Source organism: Brassica oleracea, chromosome C1 (genome assembly GCF_000695525.1).
Source record: "Brassica oleracea var. oleracea cultivar TO1000 chromosome C1, BOL, whole genome shotgun sequence".
NCBI lineage: Eukaryota > Viridiplantae > Streptophyta > Magnoliopsida > Brassicales > Brassicaceae > Brassica > Brassica oleracea.
In genome coordinates this window covers 36,509,084-36,530,354 of record NC_027748.1, presented here as the reverse complement: position 1 = coordinate 36,530,354, position 21,271 = coordinate 36,509,084, and the positions used below count along the sequence as shown (strand labels likewise).

The following is a 21,271-nucleotide window of genomic DNA, read 5'->3' as shown; positions in this document are numbered from 1 at the left end:
ATGGCGCCCATCAGTTGGTGAAGAAATGAAACGCATCCATATGCTAAACACATGGACTCTAGTCCCTCCAACAGAGGATATGAACATTCTTGACTCTCGTTGGGTGTTCAAGATTAAGTTCAACCCTGATGGAACTATAGATAAAAGAAAATCTCGGTTAGTGGTCAGAGGATGCCATCAAGAAGAAGGATTTGATTATCTGGAGACTTTCAGTCTGGTTGTTCGCACAGCCACCATCAGACTTGTCTTGGAGGTTGCAGTTGCTAAAGAATGGCCTCTCAGACAACTTGACGTGTCAAATGCGTTCTTACATGTTGAGTTACAAGAGTTTACATGTATCAGCCAGCAGGCTTCGTTGATTCTGAGAAGCCTAATCATGTATGTCGTCTTACTAAGGCACTCTATGGTCTCAAACATGCCCTAAGAGCGTGGTTTGATACGTTTAATAATTTTTTGATCGACTTTGGATTCACTTGCAGCAAAGCAGATCCGTCTCTGTTTGTGTATCACTATGGTGGTGTAACTTTGGTGCTTCTTCTTTATGTTGACGACATTCTATTGACAGGAAGCGACTCAGCTCTTCTTGATGAGTTTCTGAAAGCGCTTCACAATCGGTTCCTCATGAAAGACTTGGGACAGCCTCGTTACTTTATTGGCATAGAGATTGATTCGTCTCATGAAGGCTTGTTCATGCACCAAAACGCTTATGCGACTGATATTCTACATCAAGATGGAATGTCAGACTGTAATGCTATGCCAACACCTCTTCCTCAAAGTCTAGAGAACCTCAACTCAGAGCTGTTTCCTGAACCAACCTACTTTAGAAGTCTCTCCGGCAAGCTTCAATACCTAATGATCACACGACCAGATATTCAGTTTGCCGTCAACTTCATCTGTCAAAGAATGCACTCACCAACACTCTCTGACTTTGGCTTGCTCAAGAGAATTCTAAGGTACATCAAAGGCACCATCACAATGGGTCTTGCAATACACAAAGATAACACTCTCCTTCTCTCTGCTTTCTGCGACAGTGACTGGGCGGGTTGTAAGGAGACTCGTCGCTCAACAACAGGCTTCTGCACACTGCTTGGTCCTAACCTTGTGTCATGGTCGGCCAAGCGTCAACCGACTGTGTCTCACTCTTCTACGGAAGCTGAGTACAGAGCATTGTCATCCACTGCTAGAGAACTCACCTGGATATCAAATCTCCTAAGGGATCTCGGCATTGCCCAACACCAAGCTACCAAGGTGAACTGCGACAACCTATCTGCCGTCTACTTTTCAGCAAACCCTGCTCTCCACAACCGTTCCAAACACTTTGACACTGATTTTCACTATATCAGAGAACAAGTGGGTTTTGGATACATTGAGACACAACATATCTTTACTGACAAGCAGATTGCTGATATCTTTACGAAGTCTCTTCCCCGACGTGCTTTTCTTGAACTAAGAAGCAAACTCGGCCTGATTGTTCCACCCACGCCGAGTTTGAGGGGGACTGTGAGAGATAGTGTAATGGGCCTCAGCCAAGATAGCCCAAACAGAAGTACGGGAACTGAAGGATCAAACCCTCAACACAACGAGACAAAGCACAACGGCTATGTCTTGACAAAAGAGAGAACTCTCCCTCTACGAAACAGATTTGATTCCCTTCAAGCCTTGACTGATGACTCACCACAGACAGCTAAGGTTTAGGGATAAGATTTGCTTTAGTCTACCTAGATTGTTCTGTTAAGTTGTATAAAACATTGTAAATCTTCTCTTGGTAAGTTATCCGAAATAATACAGTTTCAAAGTAACATTGAGTTCTTTCCTATTCTTCCCAGTTCTTACTGGTATTAGTGTGGACTTGCAGAAATACAGGATATATCTAAGACGGCTTGGGGGAGTAGTATCACAACACCAAGGCAGCTTAAACAACTCGTTTATGACGGGTCAAGACGCTAGCTATGGTCCTCTTTCGTCACTGAATGGGTTTGATCTTCCTGCTCAGAGCCTTGCACAGCTTCAAGGCGCTGGTTTAGCCCGGCCTGTGATGGTCTCTAAGTCAGGATTGCCGGCTGACTGACGAGAGAAGCATCTTCAGCTTTGACAACTCCAAAACAAGATTACAACAAACACAACTGCAGATGAACTTGCTTCATGGTGTACCAACAGGCATGGGTAATGGAATGAGCATTCAACAACAGATTGCTGCCGGACAAGTGTAGCCATTCCCTCGAGGACTACTCTCTTCACAATCATCCACCAGCCAGACAATGTTACCAAACCGAGAGAAGCAGAGTGTTGTTACCTACAAGTTACACCAACCATTCTCATCAAGCTCCTTGGCGTTCAACATCTTCCAACAAGAACTCCCTGTGAACAGCTTCCCCTTAGCAAGTGCACCAGGCTTATCTGCTCGGAAACCACATTTTTCTTCGTCCATATCAAGAACCGATGATCATGGCCGTAACCAGACACAGCCGAGCATGGTGCCACGTCGTCAGGCTTATGGAAACGGTGGTGGCAGTTCAGCGAGGGTGAAGTCGGAGAGAGTGGCCTTCCACGAGCAGTATAGTAATCAAGAACATCTTATGAGCGCAGGTTCGATTCTTTTCTCTTCTCTTTATATAGAAGCATAATCTGATCGCCAACGAACATCATAACGTTTAGCATTAGAGTTTGAGTTTGAAAATGAAATACATAACAGTTTCAAGCGCTTTCTTTCATGATTACGCAAACTACCACCAATAACCTGAATAAAATAATTATTGAGTACAAGGATACGTTAATCAATAAGTCAACTTTTGGATACAATTTTATAATGTTCTATAACAAGTTGTAATTGAAACGTCGACTTAAACAACAGAACTTGAACACACAAATCTTGTGTTGATACAGGAAGGAGTTGCACCGGTTGATACCGAGTTTGACTTTGATGCATATTCAATCGATGATATCCCGGTTTGATTTGATTGGATAATAGATGCTAAACCGAAGAGAGTATATGAGATTTGTTATTGTACTACCATGATCTGCTAATAACAGTATAACCATTTTGGTGAAATTTGTTTTATGTTATATAATCTGCATGGAATTTTAAATCCAGATTATAACAGAAATTATTTGTATACTTTTTTTTTTGTAATGTTAGGAGTTAAATATTTTAATCTCCTAAGAGATTATTTTGGTCCTCATATAAAGTTGTGAGGCTGTTTATAGTTCTTGATATCAAGAGAGAGAGGGAAGTAAACCGGACTGCAACCCACAGATTCATCTGTTCAATAAATGTGTGTATACCAAAACCTATAACCATAAAAGAAGTAAAAAAGAATCTCACGCTGCACAAAGCACCACCACTACTAGTAGTATATGGGTTAGAAAGAACCACCAACTCTTAAACCCAAATAAGACTCAAGAGAGCAAAAACTGGTAACACCAAGAGAAGAAATGTGGAGACACGTCCTTTGTGACCATTGCTAGGTAGTATAGAAGGAAGCGAACATTCCTGACCGTTGAAGAACACTTTGGTCGGAAACCCATCTCCAGCCCGAACTTTGATCCCAGGATTCAGTTTCTTGGTAAAAGAGATAACCGACTGCTGCTTACCGGGCACCCGATAGTCCTTACTCGGGTTCTTCGCATCCACCTCCGCAACGAGATAGTTCAGACCAGGAAGCCCTTCCATCAAAACAGTGGTGTTCTTCCCATCGACAGCAACGGTCGTTGCATTAAAGGAGTAAGCCTTCTCAAAATCCGGCGCAGCGTTCTTCAGCTCGACCGCGGCAGACCAGTCCGCGAAGTTGGTTCCTCCCCAGTTAAAAATCGTGATTCTAGCAGTCCATCCGCGACGGTAGTCAGTAGTTAAGTGCCAGTTTATGCTGACTCCACAGCTGTCTCCGCAAGGCAACGGGGATGGAACTTTTCTGTGTTTCAACTCCGCCCACGATGTAGCGAACTTGGTTCGATTCTCAAAGGGGATGAGAAGAGCTTGAGGAGGTAGGAGAAGAGCCGGGGAATTAGTGCTGCACGTTTGATCAACTCTCTCACTGGAACAGTCTCTGCAAGCGCAGGTATTACAAGGGATGATGGAGTCGTTGAGGTAAGAGGAGAAAGACACGCAGCAGCTGGGGGGTTTTGGTTGAGTGATGTTGCACACCACTTGCCAGCTGGCGAACGCGGTCCGGTTCGAAGGCAAACCGGACGGATCAGGGAACTCGCTTAAGCTGACTCCAACCGGAGAGCCGCATTTGTAATCAGGGTTTAAGTTACCTTTGATCTGCCATCCCTGAGGTGGAGCGATGGCGGAGATGTTGAGATCAGGAGGCATTTTGTAAACCTCCATTTGAAAAACAGACTTCGACTTGGTTGGATCCATAGAAGGCGACAGGATGGTTCCGTTTCTGCAGCAGTATGGTTTAAGCCCGAGGTTGGAGTCGTTGTACTTGGTCAGAGGGAGGTCTATGATGTGTGGCCTTCTCGCACAGCTCAGGACGTTGGAGAAGTCTACTCCACTGTAGTATTTGCCTTGCGGGCCATCAATGCAGGCCGATGAATCCACAACGCTTGGATAAGCTCCTTTGGTTTGGAAGATGAACTCGTCTTTCATCCATTCGAAACTTAGATCCCAGTTGTCGAGACGACCGAGGGGGTTGTGGTTCTCTATGGTGACCTGCGCCCAGTAGCTTGATGCGTATGGTCTGATTATGTCGTACATTATGGTTAAGTCTCCTTTTTGTCTCCTTTTTACACCAATGGGGCCTGTTTCGTTTTTAGGGTCTGGCATGCAACACACTTCCAGAACGTTTCCATCTGAAATAAAATCAGAGAGAATGATATTATAAAATGTCAGTAAACACACACTAAATAATATTTATGTTCAAATGGGTTCAAGAAAACGCTAAGCGCTACGCAGAAGTGATTCAAGATTCAAAGCCAGAACCATTCTACTAAGCAACTTAAAAGTCTAATTTGATATGCTATTGAATACTAATTCAAACATGTGATAAGAAATCAACAAAAGCAATAGACTTTTTCAACGTATGATTAAATATAAAATAGAACTAATCAATGTGAACGTTTCTTGAATATTTTTTTTTTTAACACTTTCTTAGTGAGATTAGCAAACACAAGATCACACAACATCAAAAGCAATAATTCTTACCAAACATATTGAATAATCAAACTTAAAAATGCAAAACAAAATCAAATTTCATTTACATAAAACAATTTCAAGATTTGATTAATGTTTTTTGTTATGTACCTCGTTGAGTGGCTTTGGGACATGACCAACCATCATTAACAAGAGTGATGTTCTTCGGAAGCGGAACATCAGGCGGGGCAACACCAAACTGAGTACCCACGAGCTCCACACGTGCCTCCATCTGCGTGACGTCACCCGCCGTCATAATCGCCGACTTCAAATCCGCCGCGGGATACCCTGCAAACGTCGTACCGTTCTCTACGCTAACGGGAAGGCTAGACCCATCTTCGAGAATAGCGTTGCTGGCGGAGACAAGAATCTCTTTGTGAGCGAATCCGACGAAGACGAGCCACGACTTAAGCTCGTCTCTGCCGTTGTTTAGAACAGTGATCACCGATTCGAACCGGTACGGCTGGCTCTTAGTGTCGTTTGGTTTGATTTGGGTCCCGGTTGAGTAAGTGTACGAGAGGAAGACGCCGTTGCAGAGGACAGCGTCGGGAGAGATTGGTGGAGGCCCTGGAGGAGGAGGAGGAGGAGGAGGAGGAGGAGGAGGAGTTGAATCGTTGAATCGTTGCTGAGACGACGTTAGTTGAATCGTTGTGAATAGAGACAGCAGTATGAACAGCTTCGGAGCTAGACCCATGAGAATCATAGTTCTCTCTACTCAGAAAAAGATCTTGTCTTTTTGGATTTTATGAAATTGAAAAGAAGAATAAAAATGAGAGATTGTTTTCTTATTTGAAGAGATTAATAGACCGCGTTAAACAAAAAAAAAAGACGCTGTAATGAAATTTATGTGCGCGTTCACATTGGTGTTTGATTGCTTTTCTAGGGGTCGCGTTTTAGAATTATTCAAAAGTTTGGTGCTCTTTCTTGTTGTAGTAAACAAAAGGTTTTACAAAACAATTCTGAAAGAGGCTGATATACTTTAAAAAGTTAAAAAATGAGCCATTTGTTACCGCGTCAACAAATCGATATAGAAATTTACTCATTGAGGATTTATAGTATTTGTTTGGTAGTGATTTATTATGAAAAATATTTCTTTCTATTTATTTAATCAGTGCCTACGATTTTTAAGTGTTGTTCATGGAACATTTGCAGTGGAATAAGAGTAATATTAGTATATGAGATATCCTGTGAAGATTTTATACTTATTTTGCATTGATTTGGCGAAAATAGAAAAAGAAAAACGTGTTTTAGCTTTGGAAAGTTATTACACGGAAACATGAGTATGGAAACATTGGATTTAATGTGGAATCACTGATTTGATATCCATTGAATAGCTTAGTTTTTGTATAAAGACAGAGAGCTTGAACACATAGACGACCATGCTGTCAGAGAAGAATACACCAATTAAAAAAAAAGCTGTCTTCTTAATTTTACAAAAAATCATTAACTTTGCCAAATTTTTTTGTCATCAAAAGCTTCATTTTAAAATCAAACTTGTCCAATTTTTAACATACTAGCTTCAAGAGCTAGCGGTTCAAACACCTTAATGTCTACAAGCAAGTAGTTTAAGTCTCGTGATCGGGTCTCTTTCGTGAATCAATGGCGTCGATTTCAGGATCAAGTGCTGGCCATTGCTCGGAGGGCTGTATGAGTTGCACTAGTTGTTGATTCAAAGTTCACCTGCTGGCGGCTGCTAAGCTCTTCCATAGCCCAGATAAGGCACTCCGCCTCCGCGTGTAAAGAAAATGATGGGTTGCTGCATTTCCTCTGTCCTCGCATATATTTGTATATATGTTTTAGTCCTTTATTTAGTGTTTTAATCCTCAAACTCCACTGAAATTCAAATTGAAATCTAGATTATGTTGAATTTTCATTTTCTAACTATTAATTAGCTCCTATAGCTCAATCATTTTCAAAAACACATAACGTCAACTAATCTATAGTTTCATACAAAGCATGATTTATGAATGTAATGTGTACTTCAGGAAGTAATGGTCTTAAATTGAATTGACTGTGTAATATCAGGGGTTAAACCAGAAAGAGAGGGGTTTCGTGAAAGGAAGCCCCGTTGAAAAAAAAAAAGTCCCGTTGAGACAACTTAATTTGAATCGTTCTCGAGGTTGCGAGGTTCACGGCTTTAGGTTAGCCACGTCATCATTTTATAAATTCAAATCAAATGAGAGGTGACGCCAATGGACCAACACAAAAAATTAAAAGTGGCGCGGTTGATGGAGACTAGACAACTAACACCACGCGCTTCTTGATTACCGCGAAAAGCCCATTTATATGGGCCTAGTAGCTACAGAGTAATGAGCCCACGCGCATCAGTAAGCGACTGGGAACTACGAGTCTACGAAGAACAAATCTCAAAGATCAAAATTTTAAAAGTTAAACGACCTTTTAATTAATTGTATTCTTCTAAACTTAAAAATTGAAACTTGATTAGCAAAAGAACACATAACATCAGTGGGAACAAGCCAAAAAAAACCACGACATCACTAGCTATTACACAGTTATCTCTATTGTCTTAAGTTAATTAAATAATTAATCAGAACCCCTCACTTTAATTATTCTCGAACGACACCAAACAAAGAAGCTTGATCTCCATCGTTTACGCATAAACAGAGCCGCAAGAGAGCGCCATGAGAAGCACGGCGGCTCTTTCTTCGTCGCCGCGTTTCTTCCACAGCCTCTTCTTCTCAACCGCTGATCTCTTCATCACCGGCACTTCCAATCCCAGATCCAAAAACTTACTCACTCTTTTGCTGCAGCTGCTACTAGTACTAGTACCACTCTTGCTACTGCAAGTTTTGTGATCATCACCTTTCTTGATCTTGTTATTGACGTTACGGCCATCATCTTCGAGGCTTAGATCACTGTCACAGCTGTTGCTTTTTCTGATCTTCTTCTCTGGTTTGATCCCGAGAGCCGCTTGCCTCTTCTTCCTGCTCTTGATCCCACAAGCATTGCACAGTGACTGCATACGATGGTAAAGCAAACGCATATCCATGAGATCAAGATCATAGATTACAGAAACGATCAACGAGATCAGCAAAAGCAAAAAGAATCTCTCACCTTAGGTCCGGCAGGGCCACCACGCCAGAGAGGAGTTTTGAATGTTCCGCAATCAACGCATGTCTTCTTCGTCTCGCCGCCGCCACTTCCACTGCTACTGCAGTTCTCGTTATCGACGTCCGATAACTCTCCGGTGGAATCGATCTTTGTCTTCGTTTCTTCTGATCCCTCCGACATTTTCAAAAGCGCTGATCAGATCAGAGCAAGTTTGATGATAAGGAAGAGAGAGAAACGGTGAATGGTTTATGAGCGGACAAAACAAACGGATGTGGGTTTTATAATTGGGGAGAAAGGCGGGGGCGGAAACCCTAGTTTTTCGGCGATGGCGCATTTACTAAAATACCCTCGTGCGGGGACTTTTTGTAATTTACTTTTGAACCACCCGCCAGAACCCAACTCAATAACTGTAGGAAAAAAACGAGGGAAAATCCAAGTTTAATTTTTTTTTAATGAGATTACTAAAGAAATATCTCTTTCGACCAGGCATGTTCAATATGGTAAAACTAAACCATATTATCACATCCATCCACAGTTTTGATATATACCGTATAAACTAAATGGATGTGATACTATGGTTTGGATTATAACCAATTAAAAGAAACAACCGATCAAAAATAGAAACATATAAATATACATTATATAACGACACATAAAAATTTTATTTGTTATATAAATTAATTTTTGTAATAGCTAATAGTAATACCATCTAATTACCATATTTTTTACACTAGTAAAGAAGCCCTAATTTGGAAAACACTTAAACTGTAAATCAAATAACAAATCGTGGCAGCCGAGAATCTTATTATATTACCATTTACCAAATTGAAAAGAAGGTATAACTTTGATAGACATCAACTAATATAAATTATTCACAATTTTGTTTTATCTATAAATGAACAGAGTTTCATGTTCAATCCGAGAAAGCGTGACTTTGATGAACATTAAGTATGTGAGAGTGGAATTTTTTTCTTTCGTGATTGTGTTTTGTCTTTAATTATTTTATCTTCAAAATTTCGAGCTTTGGTTTTGATTATAGATTGATTATTTTATTTGATGGTAAAAACGTCTTATTTATTTTTTTTCTTTTATTTATGAACACATGACATTTTTCATATAATTTATATAATATGACATCAAACCAAGTAAAAACGGTTTTTGGTTTAAAAACGAAAAAATTGAAAACCAAAGATATTTAAACCAGACAGAATCGAAATAATTATAGAATGGTAATTATATTTTACTAACCGAAAACCCGAATTAACCAATATCCGAATCGAACATGTACTTTCGAAAAAGTAAACAAAGACTGGATATCTGATAAATATCATCTAATGCTAAAAAAGAAGACTTTTTCTTGGGTTCACCCCCTAGGGTGAACCTAAAGGTTCACCAACCAATAGAAAGTTGTCATTTTAGATCTAGTATCTTTTAATTAAGGAAACAAAATAACTTGCCAAATTATATTATGCTTTTAAAATAAAAAATTAAAAATTAAATAAATAAAAATAACAATAGTTCTAAAAAAATATTATTTTAAAAAAATATTTATTTTTAAGATTTAGAGTTTAGTGTTTAAGATTTATAATTTAGAATTTATCCAAATGTTTAGTGTTTTTCCAAGGGTTTAGGGTTTACCTAAGGGTTTAGGGTTTACCCAAGCGTTTAGGGTTTACCCAAGGGTTTAGGGTTTACCCAAGGGTTTAAGGTTTTCCCAAGGGTTTAGGGTTTAGGATTAGAGTTTAGGGTTTAGTGTTTTGTTGACAACATGTTAAGTGTTTTTCCAAGGGTTTAGGGGTTTACCCAAGGATTTAGGGTTTACCCAAAGATTTAGGGTTTAGGATTTGAGTTTAGGGTTTAGTATTAGAGCTTAGGGTTTAGTGTTTTGTTGTCAACATTTTTTTTTTTTGAATTCGTTTTTATATATTATTTTTATTTATTTTTAAATTTTATTTTGAAAAGATAATATAATTTGCAAGTTATTTGGTTTCCTTAATTAAAAAATACTAGATTTAAAATGACAATTTTCTATTGGTTGGTGAACCTAAAGGTTCACCCTAGGGGGTGAACCCAAGAATAACTCAAAAAAGAATACATATATCAAGAAAAACTCCAGTGGGCCTAATTCAATAGTCAAAGCCCATTACCTAGCAGCAGTTTGGTACTACTAGCAAATTAATGACCTTAACATAGATCTCTGTTGAAACAATCTTCCACGGGATCAGTGTGATTTACTTGCACAAAGTGGAATTACTTTATCCAAATATGAGCTTGTTCAAAAAAGAAAATATTAGTCAAGCAAGAGAAGCAGCAGTAGTAGATAAAACACAAGAGAGTGTGATACAAGATGATCAACTTTTGTAACTCTTAGAATGGTCAGCCACTTGAACACACGATAAGTTTTAAGTACTCATGCAAGAACATTATTGTTTTCTATAATTTTACACTGTAATGGTACATTTGGGGATGAAGCCATCCACGTGTAAAACTATAAACATCTTTTGCATTGAGCTAACTGTCATGTACTAACCGCCACTACCATTGGCTCTACTTTCTCAGTCTCAGAAATGTGTAAAAGCTTTGATCAATCACACCACAAAACTTAATACTCCGTTCTGCTTCTCTCGAGTCTGCTCCAAAGAAGCAAGGACGTGGCCACGATTCGGTTCTTTCCAAGACCTTTCAACCTGAAAAGAAGCTTTCCTTTCGTACCAATTCTCCAGATCGGCTAACCATTCTTGTCCCTTATCCTTCACTGTTCTACGAGACGGACACTGTTTCTCGCTCGAGTCCACTCATTCTCAGGTCAAGTTCTTCAACAAGACGCTTAGTATACGAATCCGGCACACATCCATGTCTCTCCATCAAACTAAACATCTCTCTTGCTTCACTCTCTCTACCACATTCACTTAAAGCTTTAATAAGACAACTATACGTATAGTTATCTGGTTTCAAACCAACCCTCAACATCGTCTTAACCAACTCCTCACCTTTCTTCACCTTCCTCATCCTACAAAAACTCTGAATAACCGCATTGTACGCATAAACATCTGGACTCAACCCCTTCTCCATCATCTCCGCAAACAGCTTCACTGATCTACCAATATCCCCCACAGAGCAAGACGCGCGAATTAAGATATTGTACGTGATCTCATTCGGCTCAACCCCCCATTCCAACATCTCCTCGAAACACTCAAACGCATCTTTTATCTCCTTCGCACGACAAAGACAGTTTATAACCGAACTGAAAGTGATCACGTCTGGTCTGCAACCATGTCCCAGAAGCTTCTCCACCACTTCACGAACCTTCTTCACATCCCCCTTTGTACTATACCCGCTAAGAAGAGTGTTGAAAGTTACGAGACTCGGAGATATACCTCTACCTTGCATCTCTTTTAAGTACATAGCCGCACGCTCTGTACGTCTAGCCTTGCAGAGAGAGTCTATCACCGCGTTATAATCATATACGCTTGATATAAGCCCGTGAACACACATCTGTTTCAGATACAGGTCACCTTCAGAGAACCTATGAGCGTTCAACAGAGCTTGAACCACCGCAAGATAACCGTTGAACCCTGGCTTAACCCCTCTGCTTACAAAACCGTCGAAAATCCCACACGTCTCAGCAAGATCAAACCCTCTCAAAAGACAACTCATTGCAGCATTAAACGTTAAGCTATCCGGCACATAACCTGTCTTCCTCAAGAAGAGGGCAGTCTCTTTCGCCATTGAGTTGCTTGAAAGACAACACAACACAGTATCATACCCCACTCTCTGCAAGATCGTCTCTTTCTCCATAAACCCAAGCAGAACCTCGAAGGCCTCACACTTCGGCAAGCAACCGAAAACCCCGTGAACCAAAGTCCTGATCGTAGCTTCGTTAGGACTCATTTTCCTCGCTTGCATTGTCTCAAACTGCTTCAACGCCTCATCAACCCTCCCCAACTTCAAAAACCCATCGATCAAAATCGTGTACGTGAACACATTCGCTCTGTAGTTCCCTTCCTTTTCCATCTGCTTAACCAACCTCACCGCCTCATCAACCACACCTTTCTTGCAAACACCGTGCACGAGTATATTATAAGTAAACCGGTCCGGTTCACAACCGTCCCCACGCATCTGGTGAAACTTCAAGTAAGCCAAGTCAAGAGAGTTGGACTTCACCAAAGCATCGATCACAGCATTGTAAAGCCTCGTGCTTGGTTTTAATCCAAGAAGAGATATCTCCGCAAACACATCGTTACAGTACTTGGCTAAACCCAACTTCCCCCAGCTTCCGATCAAAACACACATCAGCTCGTCGGTAATCCTAAACCCCGAGTCTCGGACCTCCTTGAGAAGCTCCTTGGAGAGCAAGAGAGGGCCTTTCCGGAACAGAGCATTCCCTAGAATGGTTTTCAAAGATTGGTCCTTGGAGTAAACCGGGTTTGTGTTGGAGACCCAGAGGTAGACGCGGAGGGAGTGTAAAGGGTTGTCTTGGTTCTGCAAGAGGCTGATGATGAATCGAGGGTTTAGATTGATTCGATGGGAAGTAAGGGATTGGTTCAGGATCAAGAACCAATCTTTTCGTCGGATGATTTGGGAAATGTGAAGCTGGTCGATTGGGTTTGTGGGTTTACCTGAGGAGAATAAGGGTTTTGGATTTAGGGATTCGGATGGTTTTGCTGCTGCCGCCGCCGCCGCTGCTCTATAAGATGAAGAAGCAAAGCCTCTCATGTCACGCTTTGTGTCCGGAAGAGAGTGACCGACCGCAACGACGACAATCGCTTTTGGTCTAAACCTCCAGGAGAATGTCTGTTAAACGGTGTCGTTTTTGGGTTAACTCAGCTAACATTTGTTTTTTTTGTTTAACCTAAACCAAACAAATATTTTAAGATGGTATGACTTGAAATTGATCATGGATGAACAAAACAAATATTTTAACATGTTCAGCATAATCTTGGAGTTTTTTTATGATTAACAGAATATAGGAAAAATATTAGCAATACACCATAAGTTATAGTCTATATTCGATTAACACTACTATATGATTGTCACACTTTCAACATAACTATATAGTTGTCACATATTTTTTTTCCTTACCAAGTGATTGCATGTATTGTTGTTCTTTACCCTTTTAACTTTTTATCAATCCTGTAAAGAGACGGTAATATGGAAGCCTTCTTCCTTCTCGATAGCTAGCTCTAATTAATTTAATCTTGAATTGGTAATACCCATTTGATCGCAAATAAACAAATGAAATTGTTGATTTTTAATAATAGAAACGCTTGCAAATCTTATCTACACAGATATACATCATGTTTAAATCATTTAGGTATTGTATAGCTGTATACACCACACCACTGAAACAAATTTAATGAGTATTTTAGTTTTGAAAAGAAAAAGTCATAACCAAACACTCTCAATAAATTCAAACTTGATCAAACTTCTCTTTTATTATCATCTCTCTGGAGCAACACAACTGTAATGGCAGAACAAGATCTCAATAACAGGAGCAACACGATACCAATTATAGGATCTGAGTTTGTTCGTCCTCAGCCTTCAGATCTTACCATCATCGGAGACACGGTGAAGGATGCCAACGGAAACAAAGTATTCAAAGTCAAAACGCCTCTCTTCGGTCTCCACAACAAGAGGATTTTGCTTGATCCTAACGACTCTCCCATCGTCACCATGAAAATGAAGGTTTTATTTAGTTTATTTCACCCTTAATTATAATTTCATTTGTTTACCCGTGGATTTTATGAGTTTTGTTATGCTCTGGGGTTTAAATTTTATGTTAAAGGTGACTAGTAAGCACGATCGATGGCAAGTGTATAGAGGAGGTGATTTAGATGATAAGATATTCACGGTTAAAAGATCCTCATCGGTCCAACTAAAAACAAGAATTGAAGTATTCTTGAAACATAACCAGACCAAAGAAGCGTCTTGTGATTTCACTATTAAAGGTCGGTTTATGAAGCGTGCATGCACAATCTATGTTGGAGATTCAACGAAGAAAGTAATCGCTCAGGTAAACTAATTAAAACTAGACGCGACGAAAACGTTTCCTAATAGATCTTTAAGTTATTTTTCTTATAAGTATATGTATGTAATATACAGGTACATGAAGGAGATGAGAGACTAGTGGCTACGGTTTACCCTAATGTCGACTGCGCTTTTATTGTTACACTTATCTTTATATTTGACCTCATTAATATGGCTGGAACTGGGGTATGATTGTTATTTTGAGAGCAAGTGTGGTCTTCGTATGTGTAAGAGAGTGTAATATTGTCATACATTTGTGTGTGTTTTACATGTGTAAATGTCAATCACCACTAGTACGAGAAAAATCAAAGAAGTATTACAAAATGAAATTCATGTGTTACCATTTGGATGACCTATATATACGCGTAAATTAAAGGCAAAAGAGACCCAGCTAAATGGTTTTGTGCCACTTGTAATCTGCAATCATTCACAATCATATGGATTAAACAATGTTGCTGTGAAGAGCTTGAGAATTTACAAATTATCTTATGTCGTCATATTTTGAACTCAACTCAAAAAGATATAAAATTTATTATTTTATTGTATTTATTAATTTCTGGAGTTTTAATTTATAGGTTTTATACTATATATATGGATTAACAATGCGTAAAAGATTTAATGAAAGATACATTTTTATTTAATAATGAACACATGTTTTAATATCAAGCATTGATATACATTTCATCTCATTGGTCGCCTCCATTGTAAACTCCTGGATATGATCTCGGATAAGAACTGCGCCTTGCGCAGGGTGAATTTATTTGTATATATTATCGATAGTTTCTTTTATATATTTGATCATTTTATTTATATATATAAAATATTTTTTGTTGTTATTATATAATTTCTTTCCGATAGATCGGATCAATTTTTATTAAAAATAATAGAACAAAACTATAATTAATACATCATGGGTTGATCGGATTGGACATCAAACAAATTATGACATAAAAACCTTATTTTTTCTATCGAACACATTCTTTAAAAAAATGAACAGTATTGTTTTCACAGTTGAATTATTTTGACTTTTATCTTCCATATGGTTTTGAAAGCTTTCAATTCAACCATCGAATTGATACATGTCATTTTAATGTTTTAGTCGTATACTTAAGGAAAACTTACATTTTTGTAATTTAAAGTCGTTTTAAAAAATTCAAAATATAACATATAAGAAAAAATATAACATATAAGGTGTCCTCATTTTTGTATTTTAAAATCGTTTTAAAAAAAATATATATAACATATAAGGTTTCCTCATTTTTGTAATTTAAAGTCATTTTAAGAAATTCAAAATATAACATATAAAAAAAAATCTAATTTTTTTATTATATGGTTAATGCGATTGTTTAATTTTTTTAATAATATAAATTTAAACAAAAATGAAGAAGGATGCTAAAATTGTTATCAAATCTTTATTATTCATAATCAATAATTGCCATATATATGTAAATCATATTAGATAATTCCGTAGCTTTTATTTAAGGAAAGAATACACACTTCTTATATTTTAGGTTAATATAATGTTCTCTAGTGTTATATAATTATGGAATAATGTGACACCATTAGATTAAACTATACTTTATATTAGATGCTATAGAATTTTTTGAAATGAAATTTAGAAGGCATTTAGAGTGTCACCTAGGATTTGAAGTTTTTTTTAATTAATACAAAATTAAGGTTCTAATTTTTTCAAATGCTTCTCAATTAATATATAGGGGATAAGTCTGGTATATTCCATAAACATATTTTTATTATTTCTATTAATTTGCTATTTAGAAAAAAGAGGTAAACATAGAGAGATGTTATTAATTGCCTTAAAAACAATGGTTAATTCCAAGGAAGACAAACATCAAACATTCCATTGTCTTTGTTAAGTTTACAAGCCCCGTTCTTGTGTATCTTCCACTCACATCTTCTACACCCAAACTCTGCAAACAATCTGTCTCTATCCTGTTTGTAAATATCCAAATAATGCAACTCGTTTTCCCAGCTGAAACTGCAATAGAATTTAGTATTACCGAAAATACTAGGTTTAAATTCAAAGAACCACGATCCTCTTGGTGCCATAGTTCGGTCTCCAAGATCATCGTCTTTTGATTTACAATGATATCGCAATGGCAGAGAACCTTCAAGATCATTGATAATCACCACAGTTGTTCTTGGGTTATCGAAACCAGTTAAAGAGAAATCATCTTGAGCGTGAGACAGCGCTACACATATACACATACTCATGATAAAGAGACCGATAACCACTACTAAAGAGCCCATTTCTATTCTTACTATTTTTCTCTCTTAAGGTATTGTATATGAGAATGACCCTTTCGCTCAATATTGAGTTGTGTATATATATAATCTCTTAAATAGTTTCCATACCAAGATCTTTTTGTTTTTGTGACCTCAGTAACGTATTCAACGCATTTATTTCAATATGCATTTTCAGTGCACTAACTTGGTAACATTATTTCATGCACTTTGAAAAATATGCGGTCAAGATAAAATGTATATATACAAGGAAATGTCATCATGTTGACCCTAAAGATATTTGTATATTTATGTTGATAAGTTAATAAGAGTCAATGCGAGATCACATAACAAGTCTTACAAGGCATGATATCAAGAGAGCGATATAGCCTTAAATGACATTGTAAATAACGTCTGCTCATCCATCAAAGCTGTTATGTGAGGTCTCCATTGCACACGAACGATGTCTCCTAAGTTATAACAGACAAATCAGATCATTCAAACTTAAATAAGAGTTTAAAGAAGAGTCTGAAGAGCAGTTGCACTCCTTTCTTTTTCAATGCTAAAGAAAGCTTCCAAGGAACAAATTCTAGATGCCATCAGTTTTATAAGCAAAGACAATCCAAGATGCATTTGACTGTTTCAGAGAAATGCTGTAAGAGATAAAAAAAAACTAATAATCAGAAAACCAGGCCCTGTTCTTTTTTGTATCCTCAGGCTGCATTTTTTTTGTTCACGTTGCATCTGGATGCAAATATTCAGATGTTGTTTGTTTGGACACTATTGCATCAACATCTAGATGCAACATCTAAGATATCTAGAACTAGGTAATAACTTGCTCTATGCACGAAATGAGACATTTTATAATATAATTTGTTAAATAAATATATTTTAAAGTATTTTTAAAATAACAACAAAATATATTTAAATATATGTTAATGATTTGATTAGTTGTAAATTCAGTTCAAATATACTATTGTTTATAAAAATTTAAATTAAATTTCACTCAATATTGAGTTGTGTATTTAAAATCTATAAAATAGTTTCCATACCAAGCTCTTTTTTTGCTTTTGTGACCTCAGTAACGTATTCAACGCATTTACCTCAGTAAACATTTTCAGTGCACTAACTTAGTAACATTTTTTCATGCACTTTAAAAAATATGCGGTCAAGGTAAAACGTATATATACAAGGAAAGTTCATCATGTTGACCAATAAAGATATTTGTCTATTTTTAGAGATGGGGGGTTCCTCTGGGACTTGCACATTTGTAGAATACAAGTTCTGTCATGTTTGATTTTTTTCTGAAGAACATAAAGTGACATAGTTAGTAACCATAATAAAACCTTTCAAAATACTTTATTGTTATTTTTTCCACTTGAAATGAAGTATTCAAAATAAATAGTAACTTCCACACAAACAAACAAGAATCAAAAGCACAATCCACAGAACTCACTGCATTACAAAACACAATACCAAAATGATAATCAACAGAAAAAAGACGCTTACAGTAGATGATGCTCTAACACTTGTAAAAAACGATGCGTCTCTTTGACATATGCAGCTCTCTTGAGACTAAAACAAAACAAAAAATTGAGTTTTACACCGCAGCATCGTTTCATCTTTCATCATCCGTGTCAACAATTTGCCAATATTTTTGGTAGATTCTATGAGTTCACCCTCGATGTCGAACATCTCTTCCAGCTCCTTGAACATGTCTTCATAACACTCGGACCTAGTTAAATCAATCTTATTATATAAAGCTTGGTTCTTTAGAATTGCTAATTAACATGATCGCGACTTGTGTTAATAATTTTTTTAAGATTGCGACATGTGTCAAATATATGATCTCTTTTCTTAGAATTTAAAAGAGATTTAGAAAATAAAAGTTATTATTAAAAAATATCTTTTTACGATTCTTTTTAAGATTTTGGAAAAGAACAATTACTATTACATAGTCCTTCACAATTATATATTGTTAAAATTATTAGATAGTATTTTTTATTTTTTTAATCCTAAACAAGTAGATAATTGTAAAAAGTTATTTAAAAGTAATTTTTTGTTTTTAAAATATATAAATTTCGTTTTTAAAGATAATAAAGAAATAAAATTGTAAAAGAAAAATATTAACTAAACCAAATCTAGAAAAAAAAACGAATTATAAAATACTACAAGTACAAGAAATTATTTAATAAAAATCATAAAGTAAAACTAACTATAAAATAAGTAATATTTATTTTTTAAAAGCCTAAACAAAAGAAAATTCTAAAAGTATTACTATTATTTTACTATAAATAACAAACTTTCCTTTTTATAGATAATTGTATGTTAATAATTTATAAACCAAAAATAGCTATAAATATAGCTATAAATATTTCACAACTATATTTAAATTTTAGCTTCCACATATTATTTTCAAAAAATAAAATATTATTTTCGAAAAAAATATTACCTAAGTATTTCTTTTAATTTCTTGATACAACTCAATTTTTCTTATAATCTTATTACATTTTATGATGCTAACGCATTTTGTTTTTCAATTATGATGTGTTCTCGTAGATGAGTATGTGTTAATATGAAAAATATGTGTTTGTACGTATAAGACAAAATATAAAATTCGTTAGACAGAAAATTTTATTAAAAATAAATTAATATTATAAAAAAAATAAACAAAAACGAATTATAGTATCCTACCAATACATAGAAACTTTTAATGAAAAATATTAAAGAAAATAATTATAAAATAAGTAAGTTTCCTTTTTAAAAAGTTTAAATAAAATAAAATTGTAAAACGAATATTATTTTTCTAATAAATAATTAACTTTCCTTTTTCATAGGTAATTTTGTTTTTTAGAAAATTATAAACTAAAATAACTTCAAATATTTCACTCGATATGATTGTTACATGTACTAATAAAAAATAATTATATTGTTAATGTGTCAATAAAAACCTGTCATTATGTGAAACTAACTTTTGTTTCCTAAAATCCTAAATAAAATAGATTTATAAAATAATTTTTCTTTTTTTAATCTTGACCAAATAAGATTTTTTTTTAAAAAAAATAATAATTGTAAAAGTCTATTTAATAGTAATTTTCACTTTTAAAATTTAATGATAAACATAATACTAAAAATTATTTAATTAACAAAGAAATTTTTTTAAAATATTTGTGATATTGAAAAAACGAATTTTGAAAATAGGAACTTCTAAAAATAGTTAATATTAACTGGAAATAATTATTTGATAGTAATTTTATTTTTCTAAATCCTGAACAAAATTTAATTTTAAAATATTATTTAATATTAATTTCCTTTTCTAAAACCTTAAAAAAACTTTAAGAGAATATTTGATATATTTTTAAAAAATCATAAACAAAAGAAATTTTATCATATTTTTAAGTTCTAACCAAAATAAAATTGTAAAAACTTATTTGGTAATGTTTTTGGAAATAATTTGATGATAAACATGATACTAAAAATTTCTCCCTCGGATTAAAATTAGTTTAGATACGAATTGTACAAATAGTATTTTTTAAACTTATTTAATAGTAACTAGAAATAATTATTTGATAACAATTTATTTTTTCTAAAATTTTAAAGAGAAGATAATTGTAAATGTTTATACCATGGTAATTTTCCTTTCCTAAAATTCAAAACAAAAATTATAAAAAAAATCCAAACAAAAATAAATTTTAAAATTATTTAATAATAATTAAAAAAAGAATTCGATGACAAGTGTGATGTTAAAACTATTTAATTAACAAAAATAAAAAATTAGGATGTCGTCATGATTGCTATTTATATGTGTTTGGTCATACGAAAATCATACACATGTTTGATATATATTTTCATGTTAGATTATTATTATTATTGTCACCGAAGTGATTTTTATATGCCTTTTGTCAAAAAAAAAAATCAAGTTTCATCGCCTTCTTATTACATTTTTTTTTTACTATGTAATATTTTTCTACTTCATTTTTAATTAAAATGTTGTTATAAAAATATATCATTTAGAAATAATAATTAAGAAACTTATTAAGCATCAGATAAGTTTAATAAAATATTAAATTATTACATAAGAAAGTGTATGATGTTGTCAATGACTCGATTGACCTTATTTAACTTTCATTTTTTTCATCCTAATTCTTAATTCGGGTTGGGTTGGGTTTAAATTAATAGGTATGAGTGTTTTTTCTAGCACTAAGTAGAAAGTTGATAAAGATTCACCTATGCACATGATTATAAAATACAAATATTAACTGAGATTTATGTATAAAAACGAGTTCTTAATTATAAAATAAGTCTCACGCAATATACGCAAAAACAATCCTAAAAATATAATAAAATGATTTATTACTTTTATTTATTTATTAAATTAAAACATCAAACAAAACCCGTTGCAACGCACGGGCTCATATCTAGTTCATAATAGAGATATGTGTTGAGAGGATACGAAAAAAACGATCACATCCAAAAATGTTTACCAGTTTAAGAGTATGTCACCAGGTAACTATGTCTCTGTTGATAAGTTAAAAGTCTATGCGATATAGCCTTCAATGACATTGTAAATAACGCCTGCTCATCCATCAAAAACTGTTAAGTGAGGTCTCCATTGCACACTAAAGGTGCTTCACAAGTTACAAAAAACAAAATATATATAAAGTACTTGAACAGCTTGCTTGTATCATTATCATCCAACAAGCTATCAAGAAGAGTCTAGAGAGAAGAGATACTCGTTTCTTTTTCAGATAATATACAATGCTAAAGAAAGCTTCCAAGGAACAAACTCTAGACGTC

At 35.2% G+C, this 21,271-nt stretch overlaps 5 protein-coding genes across 5 annotated transcripts; 1 reads left to right on the top strand and 4 right to left on the bottom strand.

Annotated features, from left to right (window-relative positions):
* Positions 1–3,225: 3,225 nt before the first annotated feature.
* Positions 3,226–5,939, bottom strand: LOC106316173 (COBRA-like protein 8). The gene is made up of 2 exons (XM_013754043.1): positions 5,246–5,939; positions 3,226–4,794 (listed from the first exon to the last, which is right to left on the bottom strand). The coding sequence occupies exons 1-2, from the start codon at positions 5,835–5,837 to the stop codon at positions 3,380–3,382; spliced, it is 2,007 nt and encodes a 668-aa protein (XP_013609497.1). The 5' UTR covers positions 5,838–5,939; the 3' UTR covers positions 3,226–3,379.
* A 1,589-nt stretch (positions 5,940–7,528) lies between these two features.
* LOC106344381 (GATA transcription factor 17-like) lies at positions 7,529–8,475 on the bottom strand. The gene is made up of 2 exons (XM_013783774.1): positions 8,210–8,475; positions 7,529–8,111 (listed from the first exon to the last, which is right to left on the bottom strand). Exons 1-2 carry the CDS (start codon positions 8,384–8,386, stop codon positions 7,746–7,748), a joined length of 543 nt encoding a protein of 180 aa, XP_013639228.1. The 5' UTR covers positions 8,387–8,475; the 3' UTR covers positions 7,529–7,745.
* Positions 8,476–10,619: 2,144 nt separating this feature from the next.
* LOC106319296 (putative pentatricopeptide repeat-containing protein At3g16890, mitochondrial) lies at positions 10,620–12,996 on the bottom strand. The gene has a single exon (XM_013757613.1). The coding sequence runs from the start codon at positions 12,920–12,922 to the stop codon at positions 10,967–10,969; it is 1,956 nt and encodes a 651-aa protein (XP_013613067.1). The 5' UTR covers positions 12,923–12,996; the 3' UTR covers positions 10,620–10,966.
* A 574-nt stretch (positions 12,997–13,570) lies between these two features.
* Positions 13,571–14,526, top strand: LOC106296212 (protein LURP-one-related 13). Its single transcript, XM_013732296.1, has 3 exons — positions 13,571–13,891; positions 13,992–14,219; positions 14,309–14,526. The coding sequence occupies exons 1-3, from the start codon at positions 13,673–13,675 to the stop codon at positions 14,423–14,425; spliced, it is 564 nt and encodes a 187-aa protein (XP_013587750.1). The 5' UTR covers positions 13,571–13,672; the 3' UTR covers positions 14,426–14,526.
* A 1,534-nt stretch (positions 14,527–16,060) lies between these two features.
* Positions 16,061–16,491, bottom strand: LOC106302716. Its single transcript, XM_013739174.1, has one exon. It carries the CDS (start codon positions 16,463–16,465, stop codon positions 16,061–16,063), a length of 405 nt encoding a protein of 134 aa, XP_013594628.1. The 5' UTR covers positions 16,466–16,491.
* Between the last annotated feature and the right edge of the window lie 4,780 nt (positions 16,492–21,271).

Excerpts from the sequence above, each read along its gene's own strand:
- LOC106302716 (XM_013739174.1), bottom strand. The coding sequence starts at position 16,465 with ATGAGTATGTGTATATGTGTAGCGCTGTCTCACGCTCAAGATGATTTC.
- LOC106344381 (XM_013783774.1), bottom strand. The coding sequence starts at position 8,386 with ATGTCGGAGGGATCAGAAGAAACGAAGACAAAGATCGATTCCACCGGA. Across the intron at positions 8,112-8,209 it reads GTGGCCCTGCCGGACCTAAG|TCACTGTGCAATGCTTGTGG; the intron begins GTGAGAGATTCT and ends CATCGTATGCAG.
- LOC106319296 (XM_013757613.1), bottom strand. The coding sequence starts at position 12,922 with ATGAGAGGCTTTGCTTCTTCATCTTATAGAGCAGCGGCGGCGGCGGCA.
- LOC106296212 (XM_013732296.1), top strand. The coding sequence starts at position 13,673 with ATGGCAGAACAAGATCTCAATAACAGGAGCAACACGATACCAATTATA. Across the intron at positions 13,892-13,991 it reads TCGTCACCATGAAAATGAAG|GTGACTAGTAAGCACGATCG; the intron begins GTTTTATTTAGT and ends TTTATGTTAAAG. Across the intron at positions 14,220-14,308 it reads CGAAGAAAGTAATCGCTCAG|GTACATGAAGGAGATGAGAG; the intron begins GTAAACTAATTA and ends TGTAATATACAG.
- LOC106316173 (XM_013754043.1), bottom strand. The coding sequence starts at position 5,837 with ATGATTCTCATGGGTCTAGCTCCGAAGCTGTTCATACTGCTGTCTCTA. Across the intron at positions 4,795-5,245 it reads TCCCAAAGCCACTCAACGAG|ATGGAAACGTTCTGGAAGTG; the intron begins GTACATAACAAA and ends ATTTTATTTCAG.